The following is a 27714-nucleotide window of genomic DNA, read 5'->3' on the forward strand; positions in this document are numbered from 1 at the left end:
CCCCACCCCATCCCACCCCACACCATAGCAAACATCCTCTCCACATCCACTCTATCTTGGCTTAATACAGCTTGGAAACCGGACCTTCAGTCCAACTATTCCATGTTGACCACAACATCCGCCCTGCTAGTCCCAGTTGCGCAGTTCGGCTCTAACTTTCCGAGCACTTCCTCTCCACGTATCCAAAAGCCTCTGCAATATTGCATTGGTACCCGCCTTGACCACCTCCCCAGGCAGCTCATCCAGGTCCTCACTGGTTAAAGATATTACCTCTCAGGTTCCTTTCATGCACCACCGCAGGGTTGTGGTTAGCGTGGTGCTATTACTGTTCAGAGTTCAGTTCCGGTGTCACCTGTAAGGAGTCTGCTCTCCCCGTGGAATGCGTGGTTCTTCCCCGGGAGCCCTGGTTTCCTTCCACCGACCCAGGACGTACCGGGTAGGTTAACTGGTCAGTGCAAATTGCCCACTGATTAGGTTAGGGTTAAATCGAGGTTATCGGGTGGTTGCTGAGGCGGCATGGTTCAAAGAGCCAGAAAGGCCCATTCCACACTGTATTGCTAAATAAAATAAATCATTAACAATAAAATAAAAGTTAAATATCTTCCTTCTTGGATCCATGCCCTCTAGTTTTGAACTTCCCAATCACCTTATCCATATCTCTCCAGACTCTCAATGAGGTCTCTTCTCTTTTCCTTGATTGAGCACGGCTAATCTCTGCCTAAAGCTCAGGCCTTCCAATCCACACAGCATCCTCGTAAATCTCTTTGGCACCATCACCATCCTGACGACGTCTTTCCAATAACAGGGGGACCAATACCCCACATAACACTCCAAGTGCGTTCTGGCCAACCCTCGACATAACTGCAATATAATAACCCTGCTCCTGAGCTCCATGCCCTGATGGATGAAGGCCAGCACATTAAACATCCTCAACAACCGCCTCCCTCCCTCCCTCGCTGAGCACGTGTACCCCCAGCCCCTCTGTTCATCAGTGCTCGGCCACGCACTGTACGAGTCCTATCATGTTTTAAATGTCCTAAAAGCATCACCTGACACTTATCGAAGTTGAAGTCCATTTGCCTCTCCTCAGTCCATTTCTCTAACTGACTGAGACAGAACACAGAACATAGAATAGTACAGCACAGTACAGGCCCTTCGGCCCACAATGTTGTGCCGACCTTTAAACCCTGCCTCCCATATAATCATCCCCCCACCTTAAATTCCTCCGTATACCTGTCTAGTAGTCTCTTAAACTTCACTAGTGTATCTGCCTCTACCACTGACTCAGGCAATGCATTCCATGCACCAACCACTCTCTGAGTGAAAAACCTTCCTCTAATATCCCCCTTGAACATCCCACCCCTTACTTTAAAGCCATGTCCTCTTGTATTGAGCAGTGGTGCCCTGGGGAAGAGGCGCTGGCTGTCCACTCTGTCTATTCCTCTTAATATCTTGTACACCTCTATCATGTCTCCTCTCATCCTCCTTCTCTCCAAAGAGTAAAGCCCTAGCTCCCTTAATCTCTGATCATAATCCATACTCTCTAAACCAGGCAGCATCCTGGTAAATCTCCTCTGTACCCTTTCCAATGCTTCCACATCCTTCCTATCTCTTTGCAATTCACTGTATCCTGCTACACTATCAACAAGAGTTTACTTACTTACCTACTGCCCGTTACGCCACTGGCGATTAGGGCATCGATGAAGGTCCTCCATCTCCAGTGGTGTTCAGGGCTTCCTTCATCATGTCAGTAGTTTCCTCACGGTTTTCACTCTTATCAATCATGCAAATTCCAGGTGGAGACTCAGGAATACTATCGCACTCCACTAACCTGGAGGACTGGTGGACAACTTTTCATCTGGCCTCTACCCTTTGACCTGTTTGGTATGGGTGACCCTACCAAGAGCCAAAGCATGAAGCCCTGACTCCAGCCATCATTGTTCTCCAGGTCATTGAGGCACACAAGCTCCAAACCGAATGACAAGGTTGCGGCCCTTTGGATAAATTGCTAATCATAGCGCATAGAACAAGGTCCTTTGGCTTATGGTGTTGTGCTAAACTCTCACTCCAAGATCAATCTAACACTTTTCTCCCACATAGCCCTGCATTTTTCTTTCATGCATGTGCCTATTTAAGAGCTTCTTAATGCCATCTGAATTATCTGCATAAATAACGAATAAGAGGTCAAACATAGATCCTAGAGACTCCCCCAGGTGAACAGTAACCCTTCAGGCATTGCCCTCTGCTTCCCCTCATTGGGCTGATTCTGAATTCGCCTTGCAAGCTCACCCTGAATCCCATGCGGCCTGATCTCCCAGATCAACCAGGCATGCGGACCTTGTTAAAGTTGTCACTAAAGTCCATATAGACAACATGCACTGCCCTTCCTAGATCTTACTTACCTCTTCAAAAAAACTCCACATTTGTCACAAACATGGCCCCACAGGGGACAAAAACATTCCTGATCAGGGAATAATACAAGCTGGGAACTCACCTCCTAGCTTCTCACATCAGCCCCCCTCATTTGCTCTCAACTATCCCCCACCAGCTTGTGCTCCTTCTCCTCCCTTCCCCTCTATGGTCTGACTTCTTCCTCCTTTCCCAGTCCTGAGGAAGGGCCTTGACCATTTATTCCTCTCCACAGATGCTGCCCAACCTGCTGAGTTCTTCCATTTTTATGTGTGTTGCTCTTCTCCCCTTACACGTTGAGCAGAAGATATGAAAGCCTCCGAGCATGTACCAGCAGACTGAAGGACAGCTTCTATCAGACTCTTAAACAGACCTCTCCTATGCTAGAAGATGAACTCTTGATCTCCCAATCCACCTTGTTGTAGTCCTTGCATTTTAATTGCTTATCTGCCGTTTATTTCCTTTGAAACTGCAACACAGTTCCTTGAAGTTGTTAAAGCCGGGATAAGCTTTTCAATGCTCCCAATACATGTATCTCAAATAGCCTCTGACAACCAAGTCCAGCTCCTGGCCTTCACGTGTGGCTTAGCTACTAAGCCCAGCGGAACTGTTTCTACTGACAGGAGAAGGGGCAAAGGCAGGTTATCAGCACCTTAAAGCCAGTCACTTTGGGCAGAAGGGGCTCATCAGACTTCGTTGTCAGCTCACGTAACAGAAGGACACCTCTGATCGCAAACCTCTGCTGCCTTGCAGCTACACCCACTCATGAGGAAGGCTTCGGGAGTAAACCCCGAGGGAAAAATCAAAGCTGGAGTCCACTGAGTTCAGCACTGACTGGCAACTCCTGCTGGTGCCGAACCGTATTGGTCTCTGCCGCTCCTTTGGATTAATCAGCTGCGTGGAAAGGGGGAGCCGTTACATGGACAAAAGCTCGCTCCCCATACCGTACTGCCCTGGCTTGCATATCCCATAGGTGCAATATCCATGACCGACCCTAACCAATGGAGGGTCTCTGAACCGCAGCACACTGTTCTGCATCCCTCCATGGATGCTGCCTGACCTGCTGAGTTCCTCCAGTGTTTTGCATGTGTTGCTCATGGAGTATTTACAATTAGATAAAGAGATAAAGTTGGATTACTAAGTAACAATTCAGTGGGTATCAAAGTGCCAACAAAGGAGTAGTCAACCATCCAGGAACAGCTTTTCTTTCCCTGTCAAACAATTTCTGAATGGACATTGAACCCATGAACACTACCATCCACACTATTTTGCATTCCAGCTGCTACCATCCGGGAAACAGTATGGCAGCATAAAAGCCAGGACCAACAGGTTCCAGGACAACTTCTTTCACCAGGCCATCAGACTGATTAATTCATGCTGATGCAACTGTATTTCTGTGTTATATTGACTGTCCTATTGTACATATATTTATTATAAATTACTATAAATTGCTCACCGCACATTTAGACGGAGACTTAACATAGACTTTTACTCCTCATGTATATGAAGGATGTCGATTCAATTCAATAGTGTAATTCAGTTTTTATTGTGTATTGCATTGTACTGCTGCAACAAAGACAACATATTTCACAATATAGGCCAGTGATTCTGATTCAGAAATTACAATAGTGTACTGAGTAACAAGAGAATATTAACAAATAATGAGATTAAAGTTGTATCAAGTGTGTATTGAGTAACAAATTAATTCTGCAGAGTTAGGCTCACTGAAGTAACACTTGAATAACCTTAGATTCAGCAGGATTTAGTGTCCATTTAACAGAAAGACACAGGTATAATGGAGAGTACCTCAGTTACTGGCCGCCAATCCCAAAGGATTACTCCCGACGTTGCACTGATTCAAAATTCCCCTCCTACCAAAACAGATATCCTCCAAAGGAAAAACTATAGAGGAATTGTATTTACTGATCCCAAAAATATCGGAGATGGACATGAAGACCTTTTGAGGTTAACAACGAGCTGTCTGATGGGGAACGGGAGGGCGGAAACGGCTTGTTTTGCTGCCGTCGTTCTGCCGAGCATTTTGGTACGTAACGTCGTCACCGGAATGCGTGCCGACTCTTGTGGGCTGCCCCCTCCCCCAGCACATCCTCAGGTTATTTGGGCTGTTAACACAAGCGACTCGTGTAAAGTACAGGTTGCTGTTTTGTCTGGATGGTGCATATGATTAAAAACACGAATCTAAACAAACCAGGGGGCTCCATTGATGAGAGTGCTGACTGGCTGCATTGCCGCCTGGTACGGGAACACCGATGCCTTTCAGCAAACCATCAAACAAAAGGTAGTGGATTTGGCCCAATTCATCACGGGTAAAACCCTCCCAACCATTGAGCACATCTACATGAAACATCGCCATAGAAAAGCAGCATCCATCATCAAAGATCCTCACCATCCAGGCCATGCTCTTTTCTCACTGCTGCCATCAGGGTGAAGGTACAGGAGCCTCAGGACTCACACCACCATGTTCCAGAACAGTTACTACCCATCAACCATCATGCTCTTGAACGGAAGGGGATAACTACACTCATTCTATTTCTGGTGTTTCCACAAGCAATGGTCTCACTTTATGGACTTTTTCTCTTATTATTTCATGCTCTCATTATTTATTGCTATTTATTTGTAGTTGCTTTTACACAGTGTGTTGTTCACTGACCCTGTCTACAGTTACTGTTCCATAGATTTGCTAAGTATGCCCGCAGGTGAAAGAATCTCGGGGTTGCACGTGGTGACATGCATGTACTCTGATAACGAATATAACTTTGATAAGGGAACAGGGTAGGTACCTAGTATGGATATGTCAGGTGACCAAAAGTGCTAAGATAAAGAAATGGGGTAGGGTGGGGTCAGATCATGAATACACCCAAAATGCACCCATAGCGGGCCACACTGCCACCCCTGGATGGGCCAAGCGGCCTACTCCTGCTCCTACTTTCTTGCATTCATGTGCTTTACGTGCTAAATGTGCACAGTACTCTAAGCTCATGCTGACTGATTGTGGGAAAGCATAAACAAATTCTGCAGATGCTGGAAATCCAGAGCAACACACACACACACGCACGCACACACACACACACACACACACACACACACACACACACACACACACACACACACACACACACACACACACACACACACACACACACACACACACACACACACACAAAATGCTGGACAAACTCAGCAAGTCAGGCAGCATCTATGGAGGGGAATAAACCATCGACGTTTTGGGCCAAAACCCTTCTCAGAGGTGGAAAGGAAGGGGGAAGTAGCTGGGTTAAGTAGGTGGAGCGAGAGCTGGGAGTACAAGCTGGCAGGTATAGGAGGGACCAGATGCGAGGGGGAGGGGGGAATGAAGTAAGAAGCTGGGAGGTAATTCCTCCCCCACCCCTTCACTCTTCTTCAGTCCTCCCTCTTTATGGAATTACTCGGTGTGAGTGACTCTATAAAAAGACCTGTCCTGGGCCCAGCATGTAAGTGCAATTATGAAGAAAGCACGACAGTGCCTCTTCTAACTTGGGAATTCGTGACGATTTGGCAATTTGAAGAGTGTTTTCGCCAGCTGCATCACAGCCTGGTCTGGAAACACCAATGCCCTTGAATGGAAAATCCTACAAAAAGTAGTGGAAACTGCCCAGTCCATCGCGGAGCACACTTGCATGAAGCACTGTTGCAGGAAAGCAGCGTCCATCAGCAGGGACCCCCACCACCCAGGCCATGCTCTCTTCTCACAGCTGCCGTCAGAAAGAAGGTACAGGAGCCTCAGGACTCACCGCCACCGGGTTCAGGAACACTCATTACCCATCAACCATCAGGCTCTTGCGCTAAAGGTGATAACTTCACTCGCCCCATCATTGAAATGTTCCCGCAACCAATGCACCCATTTTCAATGACTCTTCATCTCATGTTCTCAATATTTATTGCTTGTTTATTTATTATTATTTCTTCTTTTTGTATTTGCATAGTTTGTTGTCTTCTGCACTCCGGTTCAACACCCTAGTTGGGTAGTCTTTCCTTGATTCTGTTACAGTTATTATTCTATAGATCTATTGAGCATGCCCACCAGAAAATTAATTTCAGGGTTGTAGATAGTGACATATACGCACTTTGATTAAAAAAATTACTTTGAACTTTTATCACGGTACTAAAGTGCTTTCATGATTGTTGTGAAAAGGTTACATCCTGGGTGTCAGGCTGAGTGATGTTCATGGAGTTCCTCAGTGTACCTGTTTTGACAAACTGTTGGTCTTCGTGGATGGGACAGATGATAAATGCTGCCTTACCAGCGATGCTCAGATCATAAAATATATCAAAAGTACATTCCATTTCCTTCCCTACAACAATTCCCCTCCCCCCGACATTCCGAATCAAAAGGAGACTGCGTTACCTTTAGAAATGGAATTACGAAGGGCCGCAGTGGGAAATTTGTTGCCTCTTGCAGTTTGGAGTGAAATTCCTCAATGGTCACAGTTGAATTCTGCAAGTGTAAGTGAGAGAATAACAAAACACAGTCAGTTGGGTGTTTCCATATGAAGCCACAGCCCGAGGTGGAGATGCTCATTTGCCGGTGGAAATCAATACTGTGGGATTAAAAGCTTTTGCATTGGTATCCATGTGGAACAGCCCTGGTGGAGCTGAACTCCTGAATCACTTACATAATAGTTACAGTTCTATGCAAAAGTCTTAATATATATATTTATATATAGGTAGGCTGCCTGAAACTTTTGCACAGTACTGTTGTAATTTTATGCATTGCACTGTACTGAAGAAACAAATTCCATGACATTCGTGAGTGACGATAAACCTGATTTTGATATGGGTCTCTACTGTGGACTGATAGTGGGAAGGGGGCAGGGTGAGGGAATAATGGTTGGGAAAAGGGGAAGGGAGAGGAGAGGGAGAGGGAAGCACCAGAGAGGCATTCTATAATCATCAATAGATCCATTGTTTGGAATCAAATGACCTTACCTGGTGTCTCAGGGTTGGATGTGTCTGCACCCACACCCTCCCCGCCCCGGCACTTCTACTCTGCCACTTGTCCAACACCCCTCCTGTGGCGCACCACCCTCACCATTCCCAACATCCTTTGCTCCCGCCAGATTACTCTTAGCTTCACGTTGACAAATACAGAACTGTGTAAAAGTCTTAGGCACCCTGGCTCTATATACACTAAGACTCTTGCACATCATACTGTATATAGTTCTTTGATTTTTATATCTGATTCTCTATTCTTTAGAGATGGTTGAATGTTGTTTTTTGTTGCACCAACACACCACAGTAAATTCCTACAAGACAAATTCTTGTCTACAAGAAGGGTCAGAGCCGTCTCTATTTCCTGAGGAGACTGAGGTCCTTTAACATCTGCTGGACGATGCTGAGGATGTTCTACGAGTCTGTGGTGGTCAGTGCTATCATGTTTGCTGTTGTGTGCTGGGGCAGCAGGCTGAGGGTAGCAGACACCAACAGAATTAACAAACTCATTCGTAAGGCCAGTGATGTTGTGGGGGTGGAACTGGACTCTCTGATGGTGGTGTCTGAAAAGAGGATGCTGTCCAAGTTGCACGCCATCTTGGACAATGACTCCCATCCACTCCATAATGTACTGGTTAGACACAGGAGTACATTCAGCCAGAGACTCATTCCACCGAGATGCAACACTGAGCGTCATAGGAAGTCATTCCTGCCTGTGGCCATCAAACTTTACAACTCCTCCCTCAGAGTGTCAGACACCCTGAGTCAATAGGCTGGTCCTGGACTTATTTCCGCTTGGCATAACTTACTTATTATTATTTAATTATTTGTGGTTTTATATTGCTATATTTCTTCACTATTCTTGGTTGGTGCCACTGTAACAAAACCCAATTTCCCCTCAGGATCAATAAAGTATGTCTGTCTGTCTGTAATACACGTAAAAATGTAGATGCTAATAAACTTGATCCCTGATCCTTCATACCAGGTTTCTGTTCAAAAGCATATACAGTACAAGGCAGGCTTGATGGGCCAAGTGGCCTACTCTTGCTCCTACTTTCTTGCCTTCTTGTGGTTTATGTGCTGAACGTATACAGTACCGTAAGCTCATGATGACTTACGGTAAAGTAACCATAAAGTAAGTAGATACCAAAAGTATGTCGATGCTGGAAACCCAGCGCAAGACACACACACACAAAATGCTGGAGGAACTCGGGAGGTCAGGCAGCATCTATAGAAATGAATAAACAGTCAACGGTTTGGTCTTAGACCCCTTATCAGGGCTAGAAGGGAAGGAGGAAGACACTAGAATGAGAAGGTGTAGGGAAGAGAAGGAGTACAAGCTGGAAGGTGATAGGACAGATGAACTCAGAAGCTCAAACACAAAATACTCTCCAGATGCTGGGGTACAACGCGCTGGAGGAACTCAGCTGGTCGGGCAGCATCCGTGGAAACGAGCAGTCAACGTTTCGGGCCGAGACCCTTCATCAGGACTGATGAGGCAGGGGCCCTATAAAGAAGGTGGGGGGAGCTCGGAGGTTATTTTCCCTTCCCCATTTCCTTCTTCTTCAACTCCCCACTCTGGCTCCCCTCTTACCTCTTCTCTTCTCTGCAGCTGCCCATCACCTTCCCCCTGGTGCCCCTCCTCCTTCCCTTTCTCCCATGGTCTACACTCCTCTCCTGTCAGATTCCTCCTCTTCAGCTCTTTACCTTTTTCACCTATCACCTCCCAGCTTCTTACTTCACCATCCCCAACCACACGGACTATCTATTCATTTTCACAGATGCTGCCTGACCTGCTGAGTTCCTTTTGGGGAAAAGAAAACAGGCTACCATCGGCATCCGTTAGTTCAATATATTCAAATATGCACCTTAGCATCCAGCATGGTCATCCTGCAAGAATCCGCACCCAGGGGTATCACAATTTATATCAATAAGATTTAGAAGCAGATCACCAGCCCAAAGGTCTGCTCCACCATTCAATCGTGGCCAATTTATTTTCCCCTCTCAACTGCATTCTCCCCATAACTTTTGACACCCTTACTAATTGAGTACCTCTCAACCTCTGCTTTAAATACACCCAATGTCTTGGTCTCCCCAGCCGCTTGTGGCAATGAATTCCACAGATTCGCCACCTTCTGGCTGAAGAATATCCTTGTGAATAGAGCTCCTACTGAGAGAATAGCAGCTTCCTGGCATCACTGACCGCATGGAAACCACTCCATTAGTAAACCGACAACTAACAGTCTCGAGGAAGTGCTTCACTGCGAGCAGGCACATTATTCGTGGTTTCAATGGAGGCAAGACGGTCAATAAGTTGTGAAATCTGTTTGGCACGGGCAGGGTGGAATGCACGCTGTTTTTCCCCAGGCAAAGGGAAGAGAAAGGGCGAAGAACATAGGACGGTACAGCACAGGAACAGGGTATTCAGCCACAATGTTGTGCTGATCCAGCTAAATAGTAAATCAAAAACCCCCCAAAACTAATCCCTCTAACCTACACCATATCCAATTCCCTCCATCTTGCTTGCATCCATGTCCCTATCTAAACATCTCTACCCACCACACTAGGCAGTGCATTCCTCTGTCAGATCTCTCCTCAGCCTCTGTTGCTCCAAAGAAAACTACCCAATTTGTCCAGCTTCACATGCCCTCTAAATCAGGCAGTATCCTGGTAAACCTCTTGCACCCTCTCCACAGCCTCAACATCCTTCCTATAGAGGGGCAAACAGAACTGTACGCAATACTCCAAACGTGGAGTATAAAGCATTTGATAAAGTTGCAACATGACCAATTGACAGCTTTTAAGTGAGAGGGTAAAAATCTTAAAAGGAGACGGTCAGTATAAAAGATGAGCTTGAGGTGACTGGTGGACATAGAAGGGATGTAAGATGACAGGCAGGTTACATCACGTAGGGGAGGGGAGTGGGATCGGGAGTGGGAGTGGGAGTGGGATCGTGGCTAGTCAATTCCTTCCTATACTGGCCATCTCCCCACTCCCCACTTGACTCTCAGTCCTCAGGTCAAAATACCGAATTTCGTCCCCCTAACAGATGCTGCTTGATTTCGAGTTGCTCAAGCGGATTGTTTGTGGCTCCAGATGCCAACACCTGCAGTCCCTTGTGTCTCTCAAACACACTCTGCTTTATTAGGTACACCTGCTTGTTAATGCAAACATCTAAATCAGCCAATCACAAGGCAGCGACTCAACCCATAAAAGCATGCGGACATAGTCAAGAGGTTCAGTTGCTGTTCAGGTCAAACATCAGAATGGGGAAGAAATGTGATCCAAGTGGCTTTCACCACGGAATGACTGTCTGTGTCAGACGGGGTGGTTTGAGTATCTCAGAAACAACTGATCTCTTAGAATTTTCACACACAAGATGCTAAAGTAGGGGCTCCCAACCTTTTTTATGTCATGGACTCCAGGTTGGGAATTCCTGCTCTAGAGTTTACAGAGAAATACGAAAGCATCCAGTGAGCGGGAGTTCTGTGGGTGAAATCACCTTGTTAATGAGAGAGGTCAGAGGAGAATGGCCAGACTGGTTCAAGCTGACAGGAAATCAACAGTGATTCAAATAACCATGTGTTATAACAGTGGTGGGCAGAAGAGCATCTCTGAACACACGTCACGTTGAACCTTGAAGTGGATGGGCTACAGCAGCAGAAGACCACAGACATATTCAGGGCATCAAAAGAATATGGCGAGAAGGCAGGTCCGGGGTCAACCATGATGGTACGGCAGAGTAGTATCGATGGGCTGAATGGCCTGATTCTGCTTCTATGTGTTATGGTCTCATATACTCAGTCCACATACAAGAGAAAATCTGCAGATGCTGGAAATCTGAGCAATTCACACGAAACGCAGGAGGGACTCAGCAGACCAGGCAGCATCTATGGAAAAGAGGACAGTCGACATTTCAGGCTGAGACATCAACTGTACTTTTTTCCGTAGATACTGCCTGGCCTGCTGAGTTCCTCCAGCATTTTGTGTGCGTTGCTCATATTCTCAGCGGCCACTTTATTAGGTACGGGAGGACCCTCATGAAGTGGCCATTGGTGTATTTTCCAGTGTTCTGGGTCTAAGAGGAAAGGGCACCAGAGGAAACTGAAACCTAGTTTGGAGAGTTGGCAAACCTCTGAGAGTCTGCTGGGGAGTCCGGGTCTGCTGGAGGCCAAAGACGATGGGTTAGAGGTCTGTATATTAGTGTTGGAGGGTAGGTGGGAAGGAGTAGGGACAGGATTTGACTTCCTGTTATTGTTTTGTTGCCTGTTGTGTTCTGCGTTGTTCTGTTGAGCATTGTGGGAAGGCTACATTGGCGCCAGAATGCAACCTGCCCCCAGCACATCCATAGGTTGCATTGGTTGTTAAGGCAAATGATGCGTTTCACTCTATGTTTCAATGTACATGTGATGAATAAATGTGGAATCTGAACACTGTAGGGCCAAAGGGCCTGTTTCTGGACTGTACTGTTGCTTGGATGACAAAATAGATGTTTGTTTGACGATGTAAGTGCTGGGCCAGACTGAAAAGGTCAGGGCCCGAGGTGAGGGACATGCCCGTTCAGCTCGCTGCTCCACTCAGCACTGAACTAAGGTTCTGGGGATGGACTATCCGTGGACTTCAGTTCAGAACACCATTTGTTGCATTTACTGTTTGCATGATCTGTTTTTTTCCCTGTACATCGGGTGTTTGACAGTATTTTTTAATGAGTTCTTTTATATTTCTGTGTTTTGTGGCTGCCTGTTAACAGACAAATCTCAAGGTTGTATAACGTATACACACTTTGATATCAAGTAAACTTTAAACTTTTAAGTTCTATGTAGAAGTGGGCTGGTAGGACGTGGTCATCTCCAGCCTAACTGAGCATAAGAAGGGCCAAATGGCCTCCTATCCCGTCCCTCTGCACCAACACCCCCTCATTCCCGCCGCCGCCCCTGTGAAATTACTCACCACAAGCGCCAGCACCAGGCTGCGCACCCGCTCCCCGATCTCTGGCGAGATGTCGTTGCCGAACTGCTGCAGCGTGGTCAGGAATCGCTTCAGCTTGCTGAGTTGCCGTGCGCCGCAGGTGGCGGGAAGCTGCTGGCTGGCCAGCGAGGACGAGGGACCGTTGGTGAACCGCTGGGGCGGGGATGGCACCCCATTCAGGGCAGGCGGGGAGTGCTCGACGCCATTGGGCACTGCGGGAGAGGACATACACACACACGCACACACGTGTATTCAAACACACATACATGAGCAAGTACACATAGACGGAGAGAGAGAGGGAGTCACAAACAGACACACGCACGTACATAGAAACAGACACATACACATACAAACACACACAGATAACATACGCACAGAGGTACAGACAAATCCACACCAGCACAGATATACACACATCGATCCACACACATACAAATTGTAGTTACACAAACAGAAACATATATACATACGAAAGATCCACATACACAGGCACATGCATGCATGCACAGAGAGATATACGCATGCACACGCAAACACAGACAAAGAGGCACATAAATTCACAGACATGCATGAGCACGCACACCCATACAGATGCAAGCACACATACACGCATATATAAATATTATGGTAAAACCACATTCAGATCCACACACACACACACACACACACACACACACACACACACACACACACACACACACACACACACACACACACACACACACACACACACACACACACACACACACACACACACACACACACACAATCCAGTTAGTCAGGTTATTTGAGCATAACACTTAACTCTAATTTAATTTAACAACCTTTTTAAAAGACAGCAAAATAAACAGTTTGCACTTAGAGACTTTCATATCTCAGATGGATGGAATGTACTTTGGGGAATCCTGCAGCAAAGGCTCTATAAAAACGTGGCTGATCGCTACTTCAAGATCAGCCAACTTTAGATTAGGGGCTTGGGGAGCCATTAATCTAAAGCAGGGGTGTCAAACTCATTTTAGGTCACGGGTCGGATTGAGCAAAATGCAGCTTCATGCGGGCTGCATCAGTCGGACCCGTGCGAACGCAGCTTTCGTTGCCTCCGTTTTTTCAGCCTGCTCTCATGTGTCTCAGTCTCTGCTATAACTACAAAGTGTTTCACTTCACAAATTCCGTTTCTTATGAAGAAGACTGCCGAATAAACACTAAAAACCCTGAAAACCTGGTACCTGAATAAACTCAGCATTAGCCATATCATACGCCATAGGCGCTTCGATGACTGGGGCCAGCTTTAATAGTAATTAGATATTATCTCGCGGGCCAAAGATAATTCCACCGCGGGCCGGATTTGGCCCGCGGGCCTTGAGTTTGACATATATGATCTAAAGGTTTAGTCTGGGACAGAGCGAGTTTCCTGTGCATTGGGAATCTCACCCTGGGAATACCCTGCTCCGTTCTGGATATCACATTTTGGGAAAGTAAGGTAAAGTTTGAGGACAGGTAGATTTCCAGTGGCAGGAACATCAGTGACCAAAGGGAACACGGTTTGGGTCATCGGCTGACAAAGAGGCAAAGGAAACCCAAAGCTCATGACTATGAACATAATGCCTTAAAGTGCATTCAATGGTAGAATGCAACGGGTAAGTGGGTAACCGTCTGAAGGGCAAGGGTATAACGGCTCAGTGAGTAGAGTCACTGCCTCACACCTCCAGTAACCCCGGTTCAGTCCCGAGCTCTGGTGCGGTCACCGAGGAATTTACCCATTGTCCCTGCGACTGCGCAGATTCCCTCCGCGTGCGCTCTGGCTTCCTCCCATATGCACAAGATGTGCTGATTCGGAGATTAACTGGTGACCGGGTAGAGCCCTTAGTGTATGTGGGTGGTGGAGTGTGTGCCAGACAAGTTAACAAGGAAAATTAACAGAGACATGGGATTGTCCTGTGAGCCAATGAGGGCTCAATGGGCCAAATGGCCTCCTTCTGTGCCATGAGAAAGTACGTAAATTGGAATAGAGAGAGATGGGTGATGGGAAGAACATGGGACAGCTGGAGGATGGACAGGTCTCACAATTAGTTTCTTTTGGAGGGGAATCATTCTATGATGGGCCAAATGGACTACCTCTGCTTCTTATGGCTTTATGATTCCAGTCCAAGTTGGGGAAGAGGATAAGCAGACGTCAAAGAGGGTTCTTACAGGGGGGGGGGGAATCTCTGGTTAGATCAAAGGACACCATCCTTACAATGAGGGGGCCAATTAGCAGTAGCCCAGTTACAGCCGGGGGCACCGGAGGTTAGCCCAGTTACAGCTTGGACATCGGAGGTTAGCCCAGTTACAGCTTGGACATCGGAGGTTAGCCCAGTTACAGCTTGGACACCAGAGGTTAGCCCAGTTACAGCTGGGGGCACCGGAGGTTAGCCCAGTTACAGCTGGGGGCACCGGAGGTTAGCCCAGTTACAGCTGGGGGCACCGGAGGTTAGCCCAGTTACAGCTTGGACATCGGAGGTTAGCCCAGTTACAGCTTGGACATCGGAGGTTAGCCCAGTTACAGCTTGGACACCGGAGGTTAGCCCAGTTACAGCTTGGACACCAGAGGTTAGCCCAGTTACAGCTGGGGGCACCGGAGGTTAGCCCAGTTACAGCTGGGGGCACCGGAGGTTAGCCCAGTTACAGCTTGGACATCGGAGGTTAGCCCAGTTACAGGTGGGGGCACCGGAGGTTAGCCCAGTTACAGCTTGGACATCGGAGGTTAGCCCAGTTACAGGTGGGGGCACCGGAGGTTAGCCCAGTTACAGGTGGGGGCACCGGAGGTTAGCCCAGTTACAGCTGGGGGCACCGGAGGTTAGCCCAGTTACAGCTGGGGGCACTAGAGGTTAACCCAGTTACAGCTGGGGGCACCAGAGGTTAGCCCAGTTACAGCTGGGGCACCGGAGGTTAGCCCAGTTACAGCTTGGACATCGGAGGTTAGCCCAGTTACAGGTGGGGGCACCAGAGGTTAGCCCAGTTACAGCTGGGGGCACCGGAGGTTAGCCCAGTTACAGCTGGGGGCACCGGAGGTTAGCCCAGTTACAGCTTGGACATCGGAGGTTAGCCCAGTTACAGGTGGGGGCACCGGAGGTTAGCCCAGTTACAGCTGGGGGCACCGGAGGTTAGCCCAGTTACAGCTGGGGGCACCGGAGGTTAGCCCAGTTACAGCTTGGACATCGGAGGTTAGCCCAGTTACAGCTGGGGGCACCAGAGGTTAGCCCAGTTACAGCTGGGGGCACCGGAGGTTAGCCCAGTTACAGCTTGGACATCGGAGGTTAGCCCAGTTACAGGTGGGGGCACCGGAGGTTAGCCCAGTTACAGCTGGGGGCACCAGAGGTTAGCCCAGTTACAGCTGGGGGCACCGGAGGTTAGCCCAGTTACAGCTGGGGGCACCGGAGGTTAGCCCAGTTACAGCTGGGGGCACCAGAGGTTAGCCCAGTTACAGCTGGGGGCACCAGAGGTTAGCCCAGTTACAGCTGGGGGCACCAGAGGTTAGCCCAGTTACAGCTGGGCACACCGGAGGTTAGCCCAGTTACAGCTGGGGGCACCAGAGGTTAGCCCAGTTACAGCTGGGGGCACCGGAGGTTAGCCCAGTTACAGCTTGGACATCGGAGGTTAGCCCAGTTACAGGTGGGGGCACCGGAGGTTAGCCCAGTTACAGCTGGGGCACCGGAGGTTAGCCCAGTTACAGCTGGGGGCACCGGAGGTTAGCCCAGTTACAGCTGGGGCACCGGAGGTTAGCCCAGTTACAGCTGGGGGCACCGGAGGTTAGCCCAGTTACAGCTGGGGCACCGGAGGTTAGCCCAGTTACAGCTGGGGGCACCGGAGGTTAGCCCAGTTACAGCTGGGGCACCGGAGGTTAGCCCAGTTACAGGTGGGGCACCGGAGGTTAGCCCAGTTACAGCCGGGGGCACCGGAGGTTAGCCCAGTTACAGCTTGGACATCGGAGGTTAGCCCAGTTACAGCTGGGGCACCGGAGGTTAGCCCAGTTACAGCTGGGGGCACCGGAGGTTAGCCCAGTTACAGCTGGGGCACCGGAGGTTAGCCCAGTTACAGGTGGGGCACCGGAGGTTAGCCCAGTTACAGCCGGGGGCACCGGAGGTTAGCCCAGTTACAGCTTGGACATCGGAGGTTAGCCCAGTTACAGCTGGGGGCACCAGAGGTTAGCCCAGTGCTATTACAGTTCAGGGCATCAGAGTTCAATTCTGACACCATTTACAAGAAGTTTGTATGAGCTCCCTATGACCACGTGGGTTTTCTTCTGGGTACTCCTGTTCCCTCCCACATTCCGAAGATGTACCGGTTAGCAGGTTGGTTGGTCACTCCTAGGGCTGAATAGGTGAGTTACTGGGTGTTGCAGCTCGTTGGGCCAGCATCTCTAAATACATAAACCAAAAATAGACTACATGTAGAATCGGAGTTGAGAGGGAAAATAAGGCAGCCACAATCGAAAACCAGAGCAGACTCGATGGTCTGAATGGTCTCATTTTGCTCCTATGCCTAATGGTCATTTAATTCTGGTGGCTACACTTACAGCAAGGATGTGGAAGCTTTGGAGAGAGTGCAGAAGGGATTCACTAGGATGCTGCCTGGATTAGAGGGCATGTGCTAGAAGGAAAGGTTGCACAGAATGGGGTTGTCGAGCGGAGACCTGAGAGAAGTTTGTAAGATTATAGGAGACAGATGCAGTATTTTGTTGAAAATAATACCTTTCCTCCCACAGACTCTGCTCAACCCACTGAGCAAAAGTACACACATATATATAAACAAGAGAATCGTCTCAAAAATCTTTATCAATAACAATTCAAGTAAAAGGAAAAATAAACATTATCACGATCATACACAGAATTAATCTAACAGTATATAATAATTGATTCTCCTCTTAGCCGTAACAAGAAGAAAAAAAGATAAAGAAACTTTTATAATTGAATTGTACATTAAAAAAAAACCCAAAACACAAAAAGAGAAAAAGAAAAAAAACCTGGGCAACTCATCTTGAGAGTAAAAATCAGGAAAAAAGGAAACACTTTCTGATCAAATCCAAAACTTCAGAAAGGTAACTGGAAGGGCCATAAGTCAGAGCCACTGAAAATATTGAATAAAGGGTCGCCAAGTTTCCTCAAATTTAAAGGATGATTCCAATGTCCGACTTCTTATTTTCTCTAAACTTAAACAGGATAAGATGGAGGAAAGCCCTTGTGGCTTCTATGCTGTAGAACAGGGGTTCCCACCCTTTTTTATGCCATGGTCTAATACAATAACCAAGGGGTCACTGGACGCCAGGTTGGGAACCTCTGCTCTAGAGTCTGGGGCTGGGACTTGAACCCTCTGCATTCTAGCTCAGAGGAATGACAGCCACCAAGCCTAACCATGGGAGCATTACCGGGGCCACAGAAACGAGCTCAAAATGAGGGGGATTCTGGAGGGAGGAGGGACAATCAGGTGGCTGGTGGGATGTGGCATGAAGCAGAGAGATTCCCCATGGAACACCTGCACTGCACGGACAGCAGTGGCTTGTCTGAAACAGGAAAGTCTGACAAACTTCTATAGATACGTAGTGCACAGTGTATTTATTGACTGGCTGCATCACGGCCTGGTGCGGAAACACCGACGCCTTTGAGCTACCGTCACCTCCCCCCTGGGTCCCGCCCTCCTTCCCTTTCTCCCATAGTCCGTTCTCATCTCCTATCAGATGACTTCTTCATCTGCTCCTTCCTTTTCCACATATCAGCTCCCAGCTTCTCACTTCATCTCCCCTCCCCCACCCACCCACCTTATCTCGCCTATCATGTGCCAACTTGCACTCCTTCGCCCCACCTCACCTTCTTATTCTGTCCCCTTCCCTTTGAGGACTGATGAAGGCTCTCAGCCCGAAACGTCGACCATTTATTCCCCTCCATGGATGCTGGCTGAACCTCCGGAACTCTGTGTATTGCTCACACTTCCCAGCATCTGCAGAATCTCTTCAGCTTCTGCTCTGTGTTCTTTATGTTTTTGTTTTGAACTGGATTGGATGATTTTTTTCAGATTACAGGACGATCATGGTATTGCACCACGGAGTCACACGGCACAGAAACAGGCCCTTCAGCCCATCAAGACTGGACCAACATCAAGCACCCCAACGTTATACTCATCCTACCCATTTTATTCTCCATAAAACTCATTAACTCTGCCAATTCTACCACTCACCTTCAACTTTAGCAGCCAATTCATCAGCAGTCACAGGGGAGAATGTGTGAACTCCATATATCACCCGAGGCTGGGATTGAACCCGGCTCTCTGGAGCTTGAGGAAGCAGCTTTACCGGCTGCGCCACTCTGCCCTCCCACTGGCCTTAGTGGAGGATTGCAAGTTATGAAGCCTCATTCACTCTATACTTCTCAGCACCCTTCTCACAGGATCCCAAGGGGCCCTAACCTTTTTTATGTCATGGACCCCTACCATCAACTGAGGGGTCCGTGGACCACAGTGTCCGTGAACAAAGGACGCCTTTTGCTTGAACCTTTGCAACCTATAGGATATTGAAAGACCCAGATAGAATGGATGCGGAGAGGATGTTTACTCCGGAGGGGGAGTAGGACCAGAGGGCACAGCATCAGAATAGAAGGATATCCATTTAGAACAGAGATGAGGGAAGTTTTCTTTAGCCAGAGGGTGGTGAATCTGTGGAATTCATTGCCACGGACAGCTGTGGAATTAAGCCAAGTCACTGGGTGCATTTAAAGTGGAGTTTGATATGTTCTTGATTAATCAGTGAGTCAACGGTTATGGGAAGAAGGCAGGAGAATGGGTTGAGAGGAATAATAAACCAGCCATGATGGAATGGTGCAGCAGAGTCGATGGGCTGAATGGCCAGGTTCTACTGCTGTGTCTCACGGTCGATGCACACAGATGCCACTGTAATTGAGCAACCCCAGGAAAGAGCTGCAGCAGCGCGATCAACGCACTGGACGTTGACGAGAAAACTTACATGATGTTGGTGTGAAGGATGTTGCACGTGGTCCCCCTTGGTTCCCTGAGGGCGGAGGAGGCATGGTCGGTGGGGTGGCCCTGGACTGGGCCTTCACATCCACAGGAGATCCTGGCATCATGGGACGCTTCTTCTCTCCGTTGACTGCTTAGTAACACAAGAAGAAAAAGAGATTTTTCTTAGGACATTTAAAATCCAAACACCGCAGAGTTCCCCGAGATCGGATTTGCTCATCCCACTTTCATTTCTGGATCTAATTCCATTTTGCCTCAAACTACATTCAGAGAGGAGATACAGGAGCCTGAAGCCACACACTCATCATTTTAGGAACAGTTTCTCCCTTTCTGCTATCAGATTCAGAATGATCCAAGAACCCATGAACACTATTACTTTCTCTGTTTGCATTAACTTTTTATATTCCTTAATATAACTTACAGAATTTCTTTTCATGTATTGTACTGTACTGCTGCCGTGAAGCAACAAATATTTTGACATAGTGGCCACTTTATCAGGTACACCTGTTCATTAATGCAAATATCTAATCAGCCAATCACGTGGCAGCAACTCAATGCATAAAAAGCATGTAGTTGTGGTCAAGAGGTTCAGTTGTTCAGACCAAACATCAGAATGGGGAAGAAATGTGATCTAAGTGACTTTGACCCTGGAATGATTGCTGGTGCCAGATGGGGTGGTTTGAGTATCTCAGAAACTGCTTATCCTGGGGTTTTCATGCACAGTAGTCATGATGCAACAAACAAAAATCGTCCTGTAAGTGGCAGTTCTGTGGGTGAAATCATCTTGTTAATGAGAGAGGTTAGAGGAGAATGACTAGACAGGTTCAAGCTGACAAGAGACAACAGTAACAGTAATAAGTAAGCAGGGTATCTAATGAAGTAGCCATTGAGTGTATTTGTAAGCTCAGGTTGAAATACTGTCGTCGAGCGTTCTGTAGACTGGAAACTCTCAGGGTCCAACAAGTTTTGAATCTGTAGTATAAAACTATAATAATTATCTAAAATGTTACGTTATTCCCCTCTGCGCCTCGTGGCGCATCAGGTGGCAACTTTCTTCAGCACTTTTGTTTGTCTTCTTACGACGCTGAGTTGCTGACTCAATGCTCAACCCAGCACAGATGGAAAGTGTGCAAAGAGCCGGCCGGACTCGAAGCCGGGACCACTCGCCTGGAAGTCCAGTGCGGCTGCCACTACACCACCCCTGGCAAATCAGCTAATATGGCTAGAAGTTAAAATTAACTAAAATCTGTGGCCACCTAATATACAAATGTAACTTGTGCAATCTCAACCAACGTGATTTACACAAACATTAGTTCACAGACATTTCTCAGAACCCTTACGATACTCCGGACGGACTCTCTATAATTACAACGAACAGGTCTCCTGCTCCCTTCTCCCTTACAGCCACTCTTCTCCATAAAGCGAAGGGCTTCTTCTCCCCTGAGCCGAGGCTGACTTGACATCAGAAAAGTGGGCAGATTCCACAGTGCTGGATAAATCTATGAAGGTCCTAGAGATCAGATGGACTCCAGGAGGGGTCCAGTGCTGAAATATCATTGGGGAGATGGAATTCTCGACAATAATCCCGGTAAGGAAATGTTACTTAAATTGAGTGCGAAGAGATGAGCCAAGCAGAACAGAGAGCAGAGAGGAGGAAGAGGGCTGGATTTGTGCAGCTGCCTGCCAGATGTGTTTTATAATTAAGCTGCTCCAGATCAAGAAATAATTAGCTCCAGACAATTTTGAAAGACCACCACGACTACTCTCCCTGTTGTAGACATTTCCTGTGCTGGGAAGTGGCACATGGACTTGTGAAGGAGGCTCTCCTCCTCCTCCACCCTTCCCAGCAACACACAGTGTGTTCCCCTGATGAAATGCAGAGGATTATCCAGAGCTACGACCCCACCAGTTACAGCAACATGCTTCTGTCATGCACGAGGTGAGACCTCATATCATGGGTGAGCCATCTGTCAACAAAGGGAAAGGGTTTTGATGAAGATGGGCGGGAGGTAACTAGTACAGTGCACAAACACCCTCATAGATAGGCCGAGTAGCCTGCTTTAATGCTGTAATTCCTTTTAGCATCCCACCACAGTACAGCCGTGCAGCAGTTAGCCTAACAGTACACACTGCCAGTGATCAAACGACCAGGGTTCATTTCCCTTGCTGACTGTACGGGATTTTTTTGCTCTCCCCATGACCATGTTTCCGCTGGGTGCTCTGGTTTCCTGCCAAAGTCCAAAGGCATGTGGGTTAGTAAGGGTTAGTATGTTGAGGACATGATAACGTTGACATTGAACATCTGGTGACACCCACGGATTGCTCCATCGCATCTCAGACTGGGTTACTCATGCTGTTGATGATGCATTTTACTGCTTGTTTTACTGTACAGAACATAAAGATTACATTTATCTGTCTCATGTACTTTGAAACATATGTTGGGCGGCAGGTTTCTACCAAAGGAGGTGTTCCCTCCGCTGGCCCACAGGCCATCCTTGGGCGAGGTAAAGCATCTGCTTAGCCCTCTAATGAGGGTTATGTGAAGCCAAGGGAGCAGGTGGTGGACGGTTGTATGAGCAGCTGGTGTATATCACAAGTCCTGGTATTGGTAATGGCTGGGAGTCACCCATCTTGTAAGGATGCTGCCCAGAAGGTGGCAATGGCCAACCACTTCTGTAGAAAAATTTGCCAAGCACAATCATGACCACGGGACCGTGATCGCCCACGTCATACAACACAGCACATAACGATGAAGGATGATGCCGTTGAAACCTCCTTTGCGTTTCTTACAAGACAATCTGAATATGTGCTGGGGGCAGCCCGCCAGTGTCGACATGCTTCCAGCGGCAACAGAGCATGCTCACAATTTACCAATCCTCTCTAACCGGTACGGGTTTGGAACGTGAGAGGAAACTGGAGCTTCATGGGAAGAACGAACAAACTCCTTGGAGACAGTGGTGGGAATTGACTCATGATCATTATTGCTGTAAATTATTACACTATAAAACTAATCTTTCTTTCGCCTCAGGCCAGACACCATGTCCTTATACGCATGTCTTACAAAATCTGGAATGCTGACAGCTTCAGTGACACAGATTCCCAGAGTGCGCTTTCTCCCAGCACACTGCCCAAAACCAAGTGTCTACCACCACGCCGGACAATCGGAGCCGGTGCAGGGGAGCACCACCACCTTCACGTTCTCCTGCAAGTCACACACAACTCGAGCGGCACCACTGGGTGTAAAACCCGGGCCTCTATGCCCCTTAGCAATGTCTCCAGAAGGACAACAGCTCTTCAAAAAGCCAGCTCATGGCTTCCCTCTTGTGGGTGAATAGGGATGTGAAATAAACACTGGCCTACCCAGCAACACCAACATCCTGCCACTGAGTTAATTTAATTTAATTTTTGATTTTTTAAAAATGTTTAATTTAATTTAGAGAAACGGCAGAGTAACAGGCCCCTCCGACCCAATAAGCCTGGGTGGTCCATCTGCAACTATGTCACCAATTAACCTACCAACCTGTACACCTTTAAAATCTGCGAGGCAACCGGACCACCTAGAAGAAACCCATGTGGTCATAGCAAAAGTACAAACTCTCTACAGACGGCGGTGGGGATTGAACCCTAGTGGCTGGCGCTGTAAAGCGATGCGTTAACATGTCACCCAGTAGATAAAGATTAAAGATTCGTTTTATTTGTCACTTGTACATCAATTGATCAGAACACACAGTGAAACGCATTGTTTGCTTCAACATCCAACACAGTGCAAGGTTGGGCTGAGGCAGCCCACAAGTGTCGCTGTGCTTCTGGTGCCACACTAGCGTGCCCATGACTCACTGATCCTAACTTGAACGTCTTCGAAATGTGGGAGAAATCAGTCTTCGTGCTTCGATCCTCAGCACCAAACCTGCAAAATGGTGATCACCGAACACCGGGCCTCCAACTCAGTCTCACTGATTTGCAAACCCGGAGGGGATCATCGGAGCTCGATTCTTGTGCCCACATGGGACTCCGATTCCAGAACGCGCCGGCTACTCGTTGGGGTGGCGGGGCCCCCACCACCTCTGCTGGTCCCACACCCGGCCACGGATGTCCCACGTCCACGTCACTGGTCTTCAAATGCAAGAGTGGGGATTTAGACGCCAGCCCGACCTCCAGCTCCCCCACATCTCTGTCCCTAAACCTAACCTGTGCCTTCTCTGTCCCCAAAACCATCCTTACGAACCTAAAAAAAAAACAATTTAAAAACAACTAAATTTGAGCAGCAACTCAGTGGACGTCGCAGCTCGGCACTTCACCTCCCAGTGCTCCAGGAGCCTCGAGCATTCAGTGGAGCCCTGTGGCTTAATGCCTGGTTTCGGCTGATAACATTTGCTGTCACACTCCTGACGGCATTCCACAATGTTAAAGGAGGTAAATAATTGCATATTGTTTCCACACTCATTGAAATGAACTGCACAAGGCAGGTTGGGCGATGCCCAAGGAGAGAGGCTGCTTATTAAAGAGCTGGGTGGCCTGACTCTTTCAAATGGAAGACTGTGAAAATGTTAGCATAATGAACTTATCCATCTTCAACGTGCACCAGCTGCTGCCAACAGGAATGAGGATGATCATTTTTTTTCTTGCTTAGCCACAAAATGGGAATATTAAAAAATCAGTGAATGCAGTTTAAATTACTGTGGCGAGATCCTCGTGGTCTGGGACTGTCCCTGTGATGAATGGCGATAATCTGCGAGAGGCCCATTTGCTCATTCCATTGCAAATGGGAACATGCAGAATTAGTTCAGGAGGAACCACCCACCATTACCCTCTCTCAAACCCTACTAACGTTCAGCCTGCCCATCGTCCGTCCCTCAAACCCTGTCAATATCCAGCCTGCCCACCATCCTAAGACCCTAAGATATTGGAGCAGAAGTAGGCCATTTGGCCCATCAAGTCTGCTCCGCCATTCAATCATGGGCTGATCCAATTCTTCCAGTCATCCCCACTCTCCTGCCTTCTCCCCATACCCTTTGATGCCCTGGCTAATCAAGAACCTATCTATCTCTGCCTTAAATACACCCAATGACTTGGCCTCCACAGCTGCTCATGGCAACAAATTCCACAGATTTACCACCCTCTGACTAAAGTAATTTCTCCACATCTCTGTTCTAAATGGACGTCCTTCAATCCTGAAGTCATGCCCTCTTGTCCTAGAACCCCCCCCCCCCCACCATGGGAAATAACTTTGCCATATCTAATCTGTTCAAGCCTTTTATCATTTGGAATGTTTCTATGACATCCCCCCTCATTCTCCTGAACTCCAGGGAATACAGCCCAAGAGCTGCCAGACATTCCTCATATGGTACCCCTTTCATTCCTGGAATTATTCCCGTGAATCTTCCCTGAACTCTCTCCAACGTCAGTATATCCCTTCTAAAATACGGAGCCCAAAGCTGCACACAATACTCCAAATGTAGTCTCACGAGTACCTTTTAGAGCCTCAACATCACGTCCCTGCTCTTATATTCTGTACCTCTAAAAATGAATGCCAACATTGCATTCACCTTCTTCACCACCAACTCAACCTTGAAGTTAACCTTTAGCGTATCCTGCACAAGGACTCCAAAGTCCCTTTGCATCTCTGCATTTTGAATTCTCTCCCCATCTAATTAATAGTCTGCCCATTTATTTCTTCCACCAAAGTGCATGACCACACACTTTCAAACATTGTGTTTCATTTGTCCCCTTCTTTGCCCATTCCCCTAAACTATCTTAGTCTCTCTGCAGGCTCTCTGTTTCCTCAACACTACCCGCTCCTCCACCTATCTTTGTATCATCAGCAAGTTTAGCCACAAATCCATTAATCCCGTAATCCAAATCATTGACATACATCGTAAAAAGCAGCGGTCCCAACACTGACCCCTGAGGAACTCCACTGGTAACCGGCAGCCAGCCAGAATAGGATCCCTTTATTCCCACTCTCTGTTTTCTGCCGATCAGCCAATGCTCCACCCATGCTAGTAACTCCCCTGTAATTCCATGGGCTCTGATCTTGCTAAGCAGCCTGAAGTGCGGTGCCTTGTCAAAGATTTTCTGAAAATCCAAGTACACCACATCCACTGCATCTCCTTTGTCTTCCCTGCTTGTAATTTCCTCAACTAATTACAGTAGGTTAGTCAGGCAGGATTTTCCTTTCAAGAAACCATGCTGGCTTTGGCTGATCTTGTCGTGTGCATCCAGGTATTCCGTAATCTCATTCCTAACAATCGATTCCGGACACTGTCCGTCTCTGAAACACTGCCAACATCCAGTCTGTCCGTGGTCCTCCTCTCAAACCCTGTCAGTATCCCAGCCTGGGTTACAGCACGAGATAGGCCCTTCCGGCCCTCCGTGGCACAACGCCCAGCAATCCCTCAATTTTAACACTGTGGAAAATTTACAATGACCAATTAACCTTCCAACCAGTATAACTCTGGACTGTAGGAGTAAACTGAAGCACCCAGAAGAAACCCACTTTTAACAGGGAGAACATACAAACCCCTCACAGACTGTAGCGGGAATTGATCCCTGGTCACCTGTACAGTAAAGTGCTGTGCTAACCACTACACTACCATTTTGCCCCTAGAAGGCTAACAATAATGACCCTTCTTTGAGGGAATGGGACCAAGATAGATTTTGGGGATGAATGGGGTATTTGGATCCTGGTCACCTCACGAAAGGAAGAAAGGAAGAAAGCTTTAGGGAGGGTGCAGAGGAGATGTACTGCGATGCTGCCGGGATTAAAGAGCGTGTCTTATGGCGGATAGGTTGCATGAGCTTGGACTTTTCTCTTTAGAGCGAAGAGGATGACAGTGATATGATAGAGGCATAGAGTGGGGTTGGTGGGGGGGGGGGAATCAGCCATGATCAAAAGGCAATGATGGGCCGAATGGCCTACTAGAGGAGACAAAATGAGGGAGAATGTGTGTGTGTGTGTGTGTGTGTGTGAGTGTGTGAGAGAGTGTGTGTGTGTGTGAGAGAGTGTGTGTGTGTGTGAGAGAGTGTGTGTGTGTGTGTGTGTGTGAGTGTGTGTGTGTGTGAGTGTGTGTGTGAGTGTGTGTGAGTGTGTGTGTGTGAGTGAGTGTGTGTGTGTGTGTGTGAGTGTGTGTGTGTGTGAGACAGAGTGTGTGTGAGTGTGAGTGTGTGTGTGAGTGTGTGTGTGTGTGTGAGTGTGTGTGTGTGTGAGACAGAGTGTGTGTGAGTGTGAGTGTGAGTGTGAGTGTGTGTGTGTGTGTGTGTTCATACATGATGACAGGTAAAAAAGTGTGTATGAGTGGAAGAGATGTGTTGAGAAGCTCCACCAGCTCCTCGCCCCAGTGGCTTCCATGTCAGCAGAGTTGGCCTTGCCTTGGCTTACTTACCGATTCTTTCATTTTTACAGGTTAGAGAGGAGGATAAAGAAAGATTCAAACTAACTTAATAGCTTCCACAAGCGTGAGAAAGCCTGCAGATATTGCAAATCCAGAACAACACACACAGACAAGATGCTGGAGGGACTCGGTATGTTAAAGTTCACAGTAAGTTTTACTATCAAAGTACATATATGTACTTTGGGCTGGCTGGCGGTGTAGTGGCATCAGCGCTGGACTCCAAGGCAGATGGTCCTGAGTTCAAACCCAGCTGGGTCCCAACCTGGGCAGCAGCAGTATCTGTGTGGAAGAAAGGCCTGGAAATCTGCTTCCGTATCTCGCCATGAAAACTCCATGGACCATGAGGTCCTAAAGAGTCGGACTCGACATATATGTCACCTGTGATTCCTTTGAGGGCAAATATATAGAAGAATAACTATAACAGGATCACTGAGAAATCAACCGGAGTGTGGAAGACAACAAGCTGTGCAAATGCAGCATCTATGGAAATGAGTAAGCACTTGACGTTTCAGGCTGAGACCCTTCTTCAGGAAAGGAAGGGGGAAGATGCCGGAATAAAAAGGTAGGGGGGAGGGGAAGGAGGATAGTTAGAAGGCGGTGAAGCCAGGCGGGTAGGATGGGTGAAAAGCTGGAGAGGAAGGAATCTTACAGATAGGAGAAAGGGAAGGAGAAGGGGACCCAGGGGGGTGGTGATAAGCAGGTGAGAAGAGGCCAGAATGGGGAATAGAAGAAGAGGGAAGGGGGAGGGAATTTATTTAACTGGAAGGAGAATTTGATGTTCACGGCATCAGGGTGCAGACTATCCTTCAGCAGAGTCCCTCCAACATTTTGCATGTGTTAACAACTTCCAGCCTCCCATAAGGTCATCCCTGAGCACCCAACCCATAACTCCACCGTCTGCTGGGAGCGCCTGTGATGGAGGGGCATCACCTCTTGGAGGAGAAGGACAACA

General features: G+C 47.8%; 1 protein-coding gene and 1 long non-coding RNA gene across 10 annotated transcripts in view; one reads left to right on the forward strand and one right to left on the reverse strand.

The window, feature by feature from the left end:
* LOC140736197 (protein CBFA2T2-like) overlaps positions 1-27714 on the reverse strand; it is a 189594-nt gene that overhangs the window by 67764 nt on the left and 94116 nt on the right. For 5 of the 9 annotated variants that reach the window (XM_073062110.1, XM_073062103.1, XM_073062101.1 and 2 more), the window contains exons 2-4: positions 19358-19504; positions 12349-12578; positions 6815-6904 (exon numbers count right to left, since the gene is read on the reverse strand). In XM_073062110.1, coding sequence (XP_072918211.1) covers positions 6815-6904; positions 12349-12578; positions 19358-19504 — 467 coding nt within the window. The remainder of the gene's footprint in view (positions 1-6814; positions 6905-12348; positions 12579-19357; positions 19505-27714) is intronic. The other 4 variants (XM_073062102.1, XM_073062106.1, XM_073062104.1 and 1 more) reach the window with 1 other exon arrangement.
* On the forward strand, positions 14342-16864 carry LOC140736199 (uncharacterized). The gene is made up of 3 exons (XR_012100903.1): positions 14342-14652; positions 15202-15232; positions 16550-16864. It is a non-coding gene; the product is annotated as an uncharacterized lncRNA (long non-coding RNA).

Source organism: Hemitrygon akajei, chromosome 11, assembly GCF_048418815.1.
Source record: "Hemitrygon akajei chromosome 11, sHemAka1.3, whole genome shotgun sequence".
Lineage (NCBI taxonomy): Eukaryota > Metazoa > Chordata > Chondrichthyes > Myliobatiformes > Dasyatidae > Hemitrygon > Hemitrygon akajei.